Below are 16213 nucleotides of genomic sequence, written 5' to 3' on the forward strand. Positions count from 1 at the left end.
GAAAGATTAGTGCAAACAGGACTCATTACAAGGCCCACGTCCACATCAAAGTTGACTCCCACTGCAACTGATCTGGGTTTTCCCATTGGCTTCAACAAGAGAATGGGACAAGATTCTGAAACACCTACAAGAAACTAAAGCCCATGAATTCCATGACCACAGACAGACCAGGAGCAGACCCATTTAGAAAGGGTCACAACTGCAGTAAGGTGACTTGAAAGGCTGCTCTCTTAGCACCAGAGAGGTACATGTCGCCCTGAAGAGTGTTTTCTTCTGGGGTGATACAATAATTTGTCTGCACCGCCATCTTTCTCAAATGGACATGTAGGCCAAAGTGTGTTCTTCCTCATGTGTCCTAACTCCCTGAACTGCAGAGCACACAAAATGCATTCCTTCAAAAAGTAGGAGAAGCTTAGCTTGTTCCTCACGAGTTCTGGACAACTGAAAAGTGGAGTCCTGCACCTGTGCAAGCTTTTCCTATGTGAAACTGTAAGTTTGGGAGGGTTCACTTGAAGAGGAAAATTATAAATATTATCTACCCTGAGAGAAGGGTAATGGCATGGTGCTGTATAGTAAACACAGTATGAAAAGAAGGGTGTCACTGAGATTGAAGAAAGAAAGATAATGTTAAAATATTCACTTTTTTCTTCCTGTATTTTATTTTGCAGTATTTTGAACTCATGAGAGCAGGCTTTTGCCTTCATAAACAGCTGTGAGGGGTTTTTTTTGCCCGTCTTGTGTTATTGAGAATAATAATAAAAAGGCTGGTTTGTTTGGGTTTTTTTAAATACTTAAGTAGATTGGGTATCAAGGTCCCATTTAATTGTCAATTACTCAGACACTGGTGAAATTTTACTAAATAACAAGAACTGCAGGATACAAAACTTTCTCTCTTTCTCTGTTTACTTCATTTTTCTGGATCTTTTTCTTTTTTTTTTCAAAGTCACAGTTCTTCAGAGTACCCCCAAGAGGGACTTTTTATGAAGAAAGCTAAACCATCCTCCCTGTTTCATTCTCATTAAGAAGTCCAATACAGTTGGTGAATGTGACTTCACAAGTAATACACAGCAGTGGCATAAGAATCTTGCACCTCTGTGGAGGAGTCACAATGTAGTTGAAAACTTAAAAATTCAGCTAAAGGAAGCTGTGTAGAATAACGCTCCTGTGGGCAAAGGGCAAAACACTAGAAGCTATCAAGTATTATCGCTGCTGGCCAAACTCTGATCTATTTTACTCACATGTTGTCTCCATGATGCTTACAGCAGGGCCCTCTATCTCCTGAAGCTGTGTATGAACACTGATTTTATATTCAGTTCCAGGCATCAGCTCAAAGAAACAATGTCTAGGCGTCCCTCCACCAAGATTTACTTCACGCTTTTTCCCATCTGGAATTATAAAAGAAACTGTTAAAACATTTCTTTACTGTTTTATTGAATAATGTAATGTACATCTGAAATAAGAAGAGGACATGACAGCAGATGAAGGGCAAGTGATTGACATAAATTAATAAACTACATGCTGCCTTATTTCTGGAAATTCAGCTCTCTGCAGAGGTCTCTAATATTTCATCCTTCATGTTAAGTAGGAGCTGAGGAATGTCTCAGACATCTGCAGGAAAAAAAGATGAATTTCACCCCATGCACTGAAGTTAATAAAAACCACCAACACTGTCATCAATGGGCTTTGGATCTGGTCCTAAATTATCAGAGTCTAATGAGGAATTGTTGCATTATGTAATTCTACGGCATCCTTTGTCTATGCCTCTGGTTCTCAGAGTCTGTAATGTGCTTAGTAATTGCAAGAGATATTGCGTTCCAGCTTCCACTAGTAACCACTTAGCAAGTTGGTTAGGGAATAGCATTTTACAGGGTTCTGAAATTAATTCTGCTAAATTCTGCATTGGACAACATGTTGACAATGGAAAAAGCTCAGGTACTAGAAATAGCATAAGGCATATTTTAATAATAAGAAGAAAAACTTCAGCACAATTCATAATCTGTAGCAGAAAGAAGTGAAATACAAGCAATTGATCTCACATTTTACAGAGTATATATAAACAATGCCCAATGGTCATTCACTGACAAGGAAAAAACACCTGATGCTTATCAGGAAGTGCTACATCTGTATAAAAATAATAAATCACTGTCTGAACAAGACACACACTCAATCTGACAATCAAAACTCTTCATGATAGATGTTAATAAGAAGCAATTGTTCGCACTTTAGCTCGTTCTGCTCACATTTAGACTCTTTTGGCTCAGTTAAAACAATTCTGGCAGTTCTATATGATGAAAGCAGAATGTTGGCCAGCTCCCAGAGGAGAAGGAAATCTGTACTGTCTTGTGCCAGCCAAGATATCTGCTTGCTGAACAGCTTGTCTGTATTCCAGGCCTTCAAATAAACTGTATCACCATCCATTTGCCATTTCACGGAAAGGTCATTATTTTTTTGCAACCAAATTAGTATTATTTTTCATTATACCTTTGACAGATTCCAGTAAATGTTATTAACTGCACTTCTCTCAAGTTATCCAAGCTTTTAATTTGTCACCATTCAAAAGATCACTGACATCTCCTGGGGATAAGAGAGTTAGTCTGCACAAATAGTGACTTCTCCATAACTTTTTCTGGCTACACCTGAGAATCAGTGAGATGGAAGAGGCTGTAATTCACCTTCTACACAGTCAGTGCTAAAAGCATCAAGACACCATGTGTTGCCACATAAAAATACCTCATGTGTATCCAGATGAGTAACATTACTACAAGCTCTAATTAACAATCAATGGAATAAGAACAGACAAAACTGGACGCTGTTCTGATTATGTGACAATGGTCTGGATTTAATGAGAAATTTCCCTACCCTTATACCATCCTTCCACGTCCATCCTAATTCTACAGAACTGTCACTGATGATTTATTTACAATCTTAGATGTATTCAGCTCATCCTTTATCCATCTTCTGTCCCTCACACCACTGAAAAGCTCAGGTAATCACCTATCTTCTACTGATAGACAAAACTCCCTCGCATAAAAAGGAGAAGTTATCAACATCTGTTTGATGTAGAAGGACAGGAATGCTACTTCTACTCCTGAAAACTTCAATATGTACACAAAACTCTCTTCTGTCCATCATTTCCAGTATTTCAGGAGCCAGTCTACAGGTCAGACTGCATACAATTTCTTATCTTATGCAATTCAATTCTCTGGGTTAGGCTGTAGCTGCATATCACTTAGTAACTTACCCACAAGTGATTCTATAACCACCCTGTATGCAGTAGCATGCCTGTGAAGCTGCCACTGAGCACAGAGACTCGTCATGCGGACTTGATAGGAATCCAAATTTGTCACACCCAGGTACACTGAAAATCAAATACCAAAAAATTAGATTTACACCTCTAAGAAGACATACAAGAAAAATAACAAAAGAACTAGAGTGAAACACTTGTGCCAATTAATTTTTAACAAATAATTTCAAAAGTTGATTAAAAAAATGTCAAGAAAATCCAAAACAGGAATGAAAAAAAAGCTAATCTTTAGACCAAATGTTGGAACTTAAGTCAATTTAGTTAAGACTAAATAATGAACACCGCTACAAATTCAGTTACTACAAATAAGTAAAAAATATCATTATAACAGCAATATTTCTGTTTAAACCTAATTTAAAATTGAGCTTTACATGTATAAAGACTAAATCATATTCTGTATATGGAGCTAGGAAAAAAAAAAGACTAAATAGACTTTCCATTAAGAAGATTTGTAACTACTCCTACGCAAATATGTTTGGCCAATAAATGACATCTGCTTTATGACCCCTGCCTTGCTAACATCCAGCAGATTATTTTAAAGCCTGATATACTCTGATTTAAAAAAAAAAAAAAAAAAAAAAAAAAAAAAAAAAAAAAGAAAAAAGAAGAGACTTTCATTTCAGGAAAACAATTTGCACACAACTGAGAAAGTCTTCCACATGAAAATTTTCCAGGGAGCTACACAAAGCCATAGTTATAGTGAAAAACAGCCTGTAGAGATCTGAAGAGCATGAAATCATTCTTACAGGTTCTGGCTACGCCTGTTAGGGCATCACTGAAGCCTGTTGAGTATGAAGCAAATACTTTAACACTGTACTCCGTTCCACTGAAGAGATTTAGAATGAGAATGGTATTAATATCATCCCCTACAAAGGTCTCCAACGCAGGACCAGGAACTGCAAAAAATGAAATACATTAGAAAATAATTTGCTCATCCACTGAATTAGCAGGTAGTTAAATCTTAAGATACATCCAAAATTACATGTACTCCTAAAGTTACTCCTATTTTTTTGCCTTTTTTTTTTGCCATACACAAAAACAAAGACATTTTGCTCAGTCCTTGCATGGATAGAAGCCACAACACACTTGGGAAATTCAGCAGCAGGATTCATTAGGGCAGGGCTAGACACTGGCATCTGTTAAGACCCTTTTGTTCTGCTTCAGTGACTTACTACTGCCCTAAATAGGCTGCCAAAGATCTCCCCAGTTTGATGGTGTGCCAGGACCAACAGGGGGGACAGCAGATGCCAGCCAGCAGTACAGTCCCTAAGGGGTCCTTATAAAACAGTATTATTTTACCCCCTGCAAAAATGATAATGAAAACAGAAAAGAATAAAACTTTCCCAAATCAGAACTGCAAACAGCTCCTTTGTCACCTCTCTCAGTTGTTCTGGATACACTTCAGAAACCAGGCAAAGTATTTTCTTTGGATAGTATTTTAGTCCCTTAATGGTTACACACTTGTATTTCACTCTCAGCAGAGGACCATGTTTTTCTGAAGAAATTTGAAGGAGCTTGGGTGCCTTGTCTAGCTGCACTGTGCAGGTGGGCAAAGGATGCAGCACAGACAAAATGGGCAATGAATAAAATGTCAAATGTTTTGGGAGCTGTAGAGCGGGAGTAAAAGTCAGGGAAACTAAAACTTTGTATTGTGAGGGGAAGAAAGTGGAAGAATAGGAGAACACAGAAAACAGGAACAAGGAAGAGAGCAAAGGCAGTCTCTAAAAATAAAGAGAGTGATGGTAAAATGACTTAAAAGGACAGACTGAAAGAGTTGGCTTTGATCACCTTAAGATGGGAAGTCTAAGGAGGAATCTTACACCTACCTAATGGGAAGGGGTAGAGAAGATGGACACAGAATCTCTTCTGAGGCAGACAGGAAGATGGTGAGAAAAACAGACAAAATTTGCAACATGGAAAATTTTGATTACATGTTAGGAAAGACAATTTCACAATGAGGGTAGTTCAAAACTGGAAGAGATGCTTAGAGAAGTTTTGAAATCTCCATCCTCAGAGATATTACAAACTCAACTGGACAAGGCCCAGAAAAACCTGTTCCAAACTGGCCCTGTTCTGATCAGAGAGTTGGACCAGATGATCTCCAGAGACCCCTTCCAACCTGCATCATTCTATGACTATGAAACTTTACTATTCAAAACCTGAGACACCTAAGTTAATAGCACTTTCAAGGCTGTAACTGCAACTGTTAGATTAAAGTACAAAATTCAGCAAAAGATGATGTCAAGACATTGTACAGTCAAAAACAAATTAAAAAAAAAAACAGTTTAAAAACTCACTGTTGATAGGTTTGTAGACAATCCTGTAACCCATTGTCGGTGACGGCGGCGCTTCCCAACTGATACGTAATCTGTTGTACCATTCATCTGAGACACGTAAATTTCTAGGAGCAGACAGGGGTACTAAAAGGAAACCAAACTGAGCTTTCACAAGTTTATCTCATACAAGCACATGTATAAAACTCAAGACACGCATGAGAAAAGAGTGCAATACCCAATACTCTCAGAATTACAGGTAAAGTCGCCAGGATGAAAGCTCTTAATCAAATTCATCCTTGGCATTACATCAGTGGATTAATGTTGATATACTTAAGAAAGTTATACCAAGTTATACCAAGGATTAATTATGAAATTTTTTCAATAAACAATGAATTTTCAAATTAATTTCCAACTTTGTCCCTACACTTTTTTTAAAAATGTGAAACATTTCAGAGATATCTTTTATTTATATAGTTTCTTTCAATCCAAGAGCACTAAAGTTTTTAATGTCTAAATCATGCTCTTGTGAACACTTAATGCTTTCAAATGGAATCAAAGGAATGATTTACAAGTGATTTAAGTGTCTGCACAAATAGCACTTCAGTTTGGGCAGAAATTATGTAAAGTAGGAGAATAATTCAATAAAATTATACTATCACGGCTAGCAGTGCACAATGAGATGATTTTTTACCACTATACAGTAGAGAGGCAACTTAAGCTACAGCTGAGTAATCTTTTGGTAAGAACTCGGTCAGAACTCTAGAGATAATGCAATCACTTTTATAAAATGTTCAGCAGCATTTCCAGTGACCTTTAGGAAGTAATGATCTCACACAAAAGAAAATCTGACAGTACAATGGTTGGTTTGATACTATCCCAGCAGGCATTGTTTACTTTATTTTCTGCATTAGTTGGCTTGTCCTTGGTGGGCTATCTATCAAGGATTTACCAGCTTTATTACTCAACAAGTTTCTGCAAACTCACAGTATTTGAGTATAAAATACAGTTTGTCAATTAGAAGCAACCCATTGTTTACAAATCAATGAACCTAAAAGATTAATATAAAGGTCGAGTCACGTAAGTCATGCAAAATAAGCCCACATTTCTACTAAAATATATTACAACATCCAAGGAAAAAAGGCCAAAAGAGTAAGCCTTTCTTCGCGCATATCCTGGCCAGAGACATGCAGAAAGTTTGTCCTTACGAGTTTTGCCAGGAGCTGAGACACTGACTCCTTCCCCATCAGAATAGATGGGAGTGATGGTAACTTTGTATTCTGTATCAGACAGCAGAGGCTGAAGCAGAAGAGTGTTTTGCCTCCCAGGCACCATTACCTGGATGGTCAGAAAAACAGAAACAATCGAGCTTAGTGACAAGGGCCAAAACCTTTCTATATCTTACATGATTTCTGACACCACATTCCACTAGCACTGCTGTACAACTTGCATTTTTAAATATTTCTGATGCTTTATGGTAAAATAAAATAATTAAATTATCCACCCTTTTATCAGATCTACTAGTTACACCTGAGCGAAATAAAAAGGAGAATGTGCCTATGGGATAACACAGTTTAATATTAAACATAGCCACTGCAAGCTCCATAAGCCACTGGTACTATATGGATGGTTAGTACTTAAAATAATTTTGCTGTACAGACAGAACAAATCCTCTTACTGTATTTATTCTTGACATGAGTATGATTGTCCAAAGCTACACCCATTAATGAAGGCTGATTGTTACATTCTTTGGGGACAGAAAATCCTCCTTCTGAGGGAGGAAGGAAAATTAATTCAGATCGGGAAGCATGAACGGAGCAAGCAGGAATAAAACGTTTGCCCCATCTGCATCTAGTCTAGAGACAAGGAGATGAGGGAGAGGAAGTAGGAGTACATCCCACAAATAGCAGAGGATCCCAAACTGCCATGAACCATGGAAGATCTGCAGCAGAAGTCCAACCAGGCAACCCGGCAGAAGTAGACAAGCTGTAAAAATCCCTCCAGGCAGTTTTGGGAGTGCTAGAGCAAGCATTTCAAACCACTGAATTAAGAGTACAGGGTTTCCCCATAAGCAGCTATTTCTGAAACTCTTCAATAGATTACTATATTTTAGCCAGAGCCTCAAAAATTAGTATCACAATAGCAGTGGTAGAGGTGCCCAAGTAGAGCCTTGCAATCTTTTAACTTGTCAATAAAATTTTAACCTCAAAGAGCCTCCAAAGCCTGAATTTGAGCTACCTAGCACATGGAGTGGACGTGAGAAACCAATCCTATGTTTCCTGCACCAAACCTGTGCTCTGAAGTGACGGTGTTGGAAGCAACAGTCCCAAGGTCCAACCTCATATTTTGGACGCTCCCTGGCCCATATTCCATTGCATGAATCTGTCACCTGAGCCAGCAAATGCACATATTTGGCAAGAAGATCAGAGACCTACAAGTGCTTTAAACTCAAGGGGAAAAAGCAGAAACTGAGCCTAAAAGTGTTTTGTTGTTTCAAAGAAGGCTGATGCATGTGATAATGGCAGAGCAAAATTTTCTGAAGCATATACTCAGAAAAGAAAGCTCTCACCAGTTTTAATGCTCCAGGATACATTCAAACTACTTCTAGTTTTGGCAAGTGGTACACAGAAGGAAATTAATCTAGTACACCCAGGTGTTAAGACTTGTCAAAAAAGTACTTCATTCATTGATCAAAACTGGACCAAATCATCTAAACACATGTGCATGAAAGACTCCCATACTAAACTCTTCCATATACTCAAAACACACAAACCAAGTTTCTGAAAAAAGAACAACCAACATCTTTGTTTTTTTAGAAAGGATGCCAGCATTGAGAACTCTCTCTTTCCCACATGTGGACATCAGAGATCTCCTACAGAACAATGTAGTTTTCGGCAGTGAGAAACATTCTTGGCTTTAAGGAAGAAAAAAAAAAAATGTGATCCCGTATGTACAGCACACCCAAGAACATACATGAAATTGACTGCTTGAGCCTTCTGTAGTGGAAAGTATTCCATTACATTTTCTACATTCTCATTTTCAGCCAATTGCATCAAGGATTAAGAAGATTATTAATGTTTTTATGGAAAGGAAGGAGTAACTGGAATTTGTATCACTGAAATCAGAGCCAAAAAACTTGAGCATCCACCACATTATCATCACGCCATAGTATATTTAAGCTCAAATTCCACAGAGCTTTTGGGTTCTGCTCGAGAAACAGACATATAAACACTACCCTAAAAATTGACTGTGTCATTTCATTGACATCTGTGTTGCACCTCTGAGGTGCTTAAGCCACATGATAAAATACATTCCTTCCATTTAAATGAGCTTAATTTTAAGTATATTCTTACATCATTCCTTATTCAGTAATTTATGCATGTGATTAATATCAAAGATGAAACACATGGTTAACACGTGTGACCAAAGATAGTAAGACTTGAGAGTGTACTTAAATAATTTGCAGAATTAGAGCCAAGGTACCTACCTAATCTTACAATTTTATAATTTTTTTTAATGAGCTTTTGAGTCAACTCTAATATCTTTCTGATAGCCAGAATTTGAATACCTTTCCCACAGTTTTAATTTCCTTTTAAAATAATAGTCATTGAACACTAAAACAGGACTACATTTATATCATCCAACTGAATTTGATTAAACTTCTCAGAGATGAAACAGTAAATCTGGGATCTGAATTTCAGAAACAGCACAGTTTGTGCCACTACGCTGTGCCAGTTTGCCACTGTATTATATACTATACTATCATATAGTAAAGCTAAATTCATAAAGCATGTTTTCCAGTCCAAAAGGAAACCGCTACCTTGAATGTTCATTTTCAGATTATAGTTGAAAGAGATGGCTAAAAAGTAATTTTCTACCAAGGTCTCATAAAAGATGAATGAAACTAAAATGAAAAAAGACTGATTCATATTTTTCTAGAAAAAAGATATTCAACTAACTCTTTAATATTTTTTATTGATATAGTCTGATATAGGGCTAAAAATGTCAGCTGCTAGACATCAAAAAGAATATCCATATTTTCGATATAACTGTTCTATGAACAGAAGTGAGTCACATGACAGACAGAGAAGGAAATGAAGGAATATTTTTGCATTCTGAGCTATTTATGAAGAAAATAACCTTGAACTATATAATTTAATCTCTTAAACGTATATATAAGCTCAAAATTTTATAGCTTAGTTTTCGTGGAAATCAAGCACTGCAATACTAAGATTTCCCCCAGAATTCTGAAATTATCTCAAAAATCTTAAAAATAATACAGCTAGGACTTCTTTTTTATTATTTTCTATATGCACAAGAATACATGTAGTACTCTTCATTCCTTCAAATATTTTCCAAAATCTTGATTACTAGAAACTTTTTTTGTGTAAGACAATATTTATTTTTATCATCACATGGCATTAGAAAAATAACAAATATTCTTAGGCATTTAGATTAAGAAGTGCTGTCCTTACTGTGGCATGTTCAGGTTAACCATTAGTATGAAAACTCTGCATCTGAACTTTAATTACATCATTGCTTTAGCATAAAATGAGACTTTTAGGGAAGGAGCAAAATTGCTGAAAGAAAAAAAAAAATTACTTAAGATTGCCACGTACAAACATTTAAGAGTTGTTAAAACATAATCTCAGGATACAAAAAGGCCTAGAAGTAAAAAAATCCCCAAAACACACACACACCCACACACACCCCAAAATGAAAAACTTAGACAAATTTTTAAAATACAGAAAAAAAGAGGACAGGCAGCTAGGCTTTTAACTATGACTTCTTTCAACATCTGTGTGACTGGGCCTTGATCTCACATGTGACTGCTGTTGCCTGCAGTGCAGCAGGTGTTATATGATTAAAACTTTGAAGTTCAATCTTGCAGTAATACCAAACATGGATCTTTTACTAATTGCAGCAGGAGCGTCATATAAGGAAAGACCATGCCTTAGCAATTATTAAACAAACTTTTCAAGCTTATGAAGCCATTTACAAAACCCATACAGACCATTCTTACCGCTTCCTCAGCACGGTCACCTTTCGCGGTGAGATAGGTCACTCTGAACTGCTGAACGTTGTAATCTGAAATGTCCCATATCACCCTCAGACTTGAGGTTGTTTCATCATCTATAACAAGGTTTCTGATTCCTGTTCGAAAAACTAAAGCCAAAAATATTTAATTAATATTTTCCCAATTCTATTTTTAGATTTAAAATTGTGCTAATTATCACCAAGTAGCTGTAAGCTCTACAGAACTGCAGATCCATGATGTGGCAAACCCACATTGTTCAGTCATACTTGTGCTTAATAACACAAAAACTGTAACCGTGTAATAAAAGAATAATGACCCTATACTGCCATTAACATATATTACCACATCTGCTTTGTTTATATTACTCAGCTTACAGAGCTTTAGAATAATCAAAACTCCACTGCAGCTAGAATGCTGCAGGAGATAAATAATCCAGAGCTGTTGTTCCTTAGAAATCAGTTTTCTAGTTCCAGGGAAAACAGACAGAACACTCAAAACTAAACACAATTCTGAAGAGTTTCCAAGCTCATATTTATAAAAGGAAAGAGAAAAGAGAGCTGAATTTTCCAAATTAGTCCCTGTATTCCTATGTAGCATTGCTGGTATCATTCAGAGTCCCTACGCTGTGTTATAGGCTGGCTCCTCACCCACACGTGGCATGCGCAGAAAGTTGGCCACACACAGAAGGGTGGTGCAGGAGCGCAACAGCACGTGCCTTTCACCAGTGATGGTCCCTGCCTGGGGTCTACACTTCCACAAAATCTGCCATGGGCGTGTGCTGACCGCACGGACCGTCAGGAACTGGGGTTACCAGCTCCTCGGTAATATCACAGAGCTGTCTGCCCCTAGATCCGGGTGTGCTTGCGGGGAGCCTTAGCTCTTTGCATTTAACATTCAAACTGTTGACATTTGCTATGATTACCTGCTGTGGTGGGCTTAGAAGTTGCGGTACTGGTAGTAGTCACCGTGGTAGGTATTGTAGTAGTCACTGCAACTGAAAAACAATACTCAGCTCACTAACAGTTCAACAAGACATGGAAGTCACAGTATTTATCTTGTATTTCTATGACAATGAAACTATGTGCTCACACCTACCTCCAAGTATCCCACACACTTCAGGCATTTCAGAGACTACAAGGGAACTATTCATTTGCTTTACTTTAGGCACATATATTTGCAGGATTAGCACTTAGAAGATTTACTGATAAGACATAATTATAAACTGTACAATTAAATAAGAATGCATATAGTTTCCCACATTTCTGGCTGAACTATGCATAATGACTTCCACTTTGACCACTTGTTAAGGTTGTCAGATTAATTAAATTGAAAGTTTTTTAAGGGTGCTTCACTTCTGTCCATGTAAAAACCAGAAAGCACACTCAGCAACAATGGGCAATATCAGCACCATTTGGATGGGTAAGGGCTTCTTGCCTTAACAGAAGGTTCAAGATTAAGCCTGCAATTATATTATTATGAATCAAGTACATTTTTGAATTTACACATGAAAAATACAGTTATTTACTTAACCAAGTCACTATCCATAAAAAAAAAAAAATGGATAGACCAATCTACCTGAAATGCTGGCCACTGTTTCGATTATAAATTATAAAATACACTGTACGTGATTTTCAAGTTTTATCTTTGTTACTTCCATATTAATGTCACAGGATGCCTGTGTAAGCTTTTTGGACCACTATTTCAGCCATGAGTGAATTCACCTCCAGTGAGTATAAATTACATAAATAAGAAAGATACAATAAGTATACTGTAAATGCCAAACATCTTAAATGAAATTCTTGCAAATTGTTTGCTTTAAAACATTTAACACCCCTCAAAATCTAATATAACCTCTCATAAGGAACCCTGTTCAAAGACTAAATACTGAAACGTAGGATGGAAAAATATCTACCCAGATCCAAAAGTTATTAATATCACAGCTCAGACAGGGAGCCAAACCATCATTTTGATTCAATGCCATCTACCACATAATATTAAATAAGAAAAGCAAAAAATAGAGTCAGCAAAGCCCTGGTGCTAAACCACCACATTCTTCAGTATTACAGCCACCCAAAGATGGACTATACTTTAAATATAAGGTATGTACATTACATTTAAATCACTTAAACATCTCTAAAAATTACAATCAAGAGTTTGTCTTACATGTAGCTCCAAGAACAGCAACAACTTCGCTTTCACTTTCGTCATCAAAAACTGCCAGCAAAGAAACTTCATATTCTGTGTTGGGCAGCAAACCCTCAATGACATGACTGTCTGCATCTCCATTTATGACAACCTATGCCACACAGCAAGATTAAAGAAAATTAGTTCTGCATTTGATTGATTTATATGAATTGACTGAAATGAAAGAAGGAAAACGGATTCTCCTTTAAAATAAATGAAATCCACACTCAGATCTGCCCAAACAATTTATTAGCTATGTTGAAATAAAAAGTATCACAGAGTACATCTGGAAAAAACACTGTTAGGAATACTGAAACTGTATTTATTATTTGTGGGTAGCTTGATTATTCTGGTGTGTAGTCTTATACTTTCACCCACAACTAATTAATTGCTAAAGCTGACCATATGCATTTCATTTGAAAATCATTAAAATTCAAACATTCATCAGTGAAAGCAACATAACAGGGTAGATTAACTTTCATTCCTATTTCTACCATTCAAGCACCGTTATGTCAAATGTGTTCAGCTTCTCCACAGCCTTACAAAACGCTGTTTCTATACCAGAATTATAATCAGAGTTATGGTTCCACACAACTGAATGCAACTTGAAAGAACATTTGCTCCAGACTTGGGGATTAGGGGAGATGTGCTTGATGAGAAGTTTGCTATATGGTATGATGTTTTAAATACCCTTATTTCTACCTATGACAGCAGCAGAAGATTCACATATGCAATGCTAACTGTAAGCAGAAGGTTTTACTTCAGAGTTTTGTGTGTTTCATTTATTTTATTGGAATGGATCAACAGATGGGCAGGAGTTGGAGCTAAAGGGACTGTAAAGCAGAATGCAAGGAGCCTGAGCAGTAATTCTGGTGAAATGGGCTGACTGGTTTGGGGAATAGTTTTTAGGTTACACACACAGATATTACAATAAAAGAACCTTTCTCTAGGATAACATTGACAAGTTTTTAAAGGTGGCCACTGCATACACAGAATGAAAGTAAGACTTATAATGGAAATCAAACAATAGATATATGCTGCATAAAATCTACTTCAGCCGTTAGCAGAAACAGTGAATCACACTTTATTCTTTTAATTACCAAAGGAGATTTCCTGAGTTGGTCCTGAGGAAGAGGGACCCCTAAAGCAATCACAGACCTTCTGAACTCAGATTCAGAAAACAAAAGCAGAAAGAAATTAGTTGGGGCCATGCCTTCTACAACTATCAAATAATGAATTAGGCACCCCACGCTACACACTTTCTGGCACAGATTTTCTTGGGAAAATTTCAGAAGCAAGCTTGAGTGAATCTAGCTTATACTAAGTAGGTATAAGTAATGCCTTCCTTTCCAATTCCCCAGAGCCTCTAGTCATATATCAAATCATTATAAAATATCTACACATAGTTCCTATCTTACACATAACTTCGGCATACTTTCTGAAGCATAACTTCCATCACCCTCCGCTCCCTGCTAATTTAGCCCACAGAGAAGAGCGCAGAAAGAGAACACAAAGTGCTGAACTTTCAAGTGGAGAGGACAAATAACAGAAGCAAGAATAGTAACAAGCGCATCAGAATAACAGCATGCATTCTCTACTGTAACCTAGAAATAAAAGGTCACTCTTAAATTTATTCTGGCTCTTCAGCGCTAACGCCCCACTAAACGCTCCTCACCCATCAGCAGCGTGGGTGAAGTAAGCTGAGAGAGGTGTAATGCTCACCACCACCCCCTGACCCCACTCAGCTAATTGGCAAGTTGGGTCTTGGGAGAAAGACAGAGGGAGTGCATGTCGTTTCTCTGCATGACTGATCACTTAGCTGGGAAAGAAGCTTAAAGAGACAACAGCCTGGAGGTATTGTGCTATCCTAGGCCTGACCCCATTAGAGAGGTCATGCAAGGAGAACAAGAAAGCAGCTCGGGCATTTTTAATATTTCAACGGACTGAAATATTAGGGCCTCCAGCAGTTCCTAGCAAATACAATGAACAAGTGGAACCTTAACAGTTCAAATATTTCTTGATCATTTATTCTCACACTCAAAGAATCCAGATACCATAAATCTTACTTAAAAATGCATGTGGCTTAAAGGGAATCACTGACAGCTACTTACTGGAACTTAAACAGAGACAAATTAGTTCACCTACTGCAGGATAAAATGCTAGGGGATGACCTCTGTCACTCACTCACCTGCCAACTCCTCCTTTTCCCTGCTCGCTCCTGTAATTTCTCTCTTTCTTGCGTGACTACCTCTCACTAGGTGACAGGGAGGAAAAAATCAGACTAAGCTAAATTTACAGAAAAAATGCTACATAGCCTAAGCTGGAATGTCTGCTTTCTGCCCTAACGGATGACAAAATGATGCATGAAACCTAGGGCGAAGTGGGAAATGTCATCTTCTCCACTGAGTTCTGTACCCAGATAGACGGTTTGCAGATATGGCTTCTCTTCACAGTGCTGATGCCAAGAGAACGAGGTGTTTGAGAGAGTCATTAAAGATTGAGGAGTACAAAAGAAGCCAAAAGAATGAGTAAAAAAAGAAAGAAAGGAAGGGAAAGTGGAAATGAGACAGACTACGAAAGATGAAAATTTGGGAAAGGGAGAGCATGTCTTTTTCTACTTGGAAAAAGAGAATTAAACAGGAAAACCTAAAGGGATTTAAAAATTCAGACTAATGAAAATGGCACTACAGAGAAGATGCACAAGGGCCTAGAGCAAAAAGTACAGCATGAGGGGTAAAAAGAGAAAGAATCGTAAAGAAGAATAAAGGAACGATCTAATAAATTACCTATGTGTAAACTTTTCCCTTTGTAACATGACACAACTAAGGCTTCACAAGCAATTTTATTGTGGCCAGCACATTAGACATGTGGAGCCTTATGTGAGGCTATTGCTGCTCTGGGTCAGCTACGGTCGTCATCTTCACAGCAAAGTGAAGAACATGAAACTCTAAAATCTGAAGTAGCATCAAACAGCAATGCTAGTTCTATGGCTGTTGGCACATTACAGATTAGATTGAGTATTCACAAAAGATTTCTTCTTTCCTCACTTCCTCTTCAAAAAGAAACTGGAATATTCATTTTATTTTGGGTTAGAGAGCTTTGCAGTGGGGCAGATTTTTCTCTAAGTCAATTGGCCATATTTAATTGACAAAAGTTGCAGCATAGGTGTCCTCAGAATGGAATTCTCTCTTCCATTTCACACCCTCAGAAAGTCAAGGCAACTCACCTCTTCAGATTCCCCCCCGTCCAAAGGAATCCATGCCAATCTGTAAAAAGCGATATCTGAGGAGGTGGGCTTCCAGCTGACCCTAAAACTATCTGTCGATGCCTCATCAATTTCCAAATGCTGGGGAGCTGGAACTCTTTCTGCAAAATATTATGCAAAAGGAAAGTGAAAGTAAATTATTTTTTGAG

General features: G+C 37.5%; 1 protein-coding gene across 1 annotated transcript in view; it reads right to left on the reverse strand.

Moving 5' to 3' along the window:
• COL14A1 (collagen type XIV alpha 1 chain) overlaps window positions 1-16213 on the reverse strand; it is a 120362-nt gene that overhangs the window by 53187 nt on the left and 50962 nt on the right. Inside the window, exons 15-23 of the mRNA XM_035891577.1 lie at window positions 16026-16165; window positions 12779-12911; window positions 11538-11609; window positions 10592-10743; window positions 6786-6915; window positions 5602-5724; window positions 4051-4200; window positions 3242-3358; window positions 1239-1385 (exon numbers count right to left, since the gene is read on the reverse strand). Of these exons, the coding sequence (XP_035747470.1) occupies window positions 1239-1385; window positions 3242-3358; window positions 4051-4200; window positions 5602-5724; window positions 6786-6915; window positions 10592-10743; window positions 11538-11609; window positions 12779-12911; window positions 16026-16165 (1164 nt within the window). The remainder of the gene's footprint in view (window positions 1-1238; window positions 1386-3241; window positions 3359-4050; window positions 4201-5601; window positions 5725-6785; window positions 6916-10591; window positions 10744-11537; window positions 11610-12778; window positions 12912-16025; window positions 16166-16213) is intronic.

The sequence above is a fragment of the Egretta garzetta genome, unplaced genomic scaffold (genome assembly GCF_000687185.1).
Source record: "Egretta garzetta isolate BGI_Z169 unplaced genomic scaffold, ASM68718v1 scaffold13, whole genome shotgun sequence".
Lineage (NCBI taxonomy): Eukaryota > Metazoa > Chordata > Aves > Pelecaniformes > Ardeidae > Egretta > Egretta garzetta.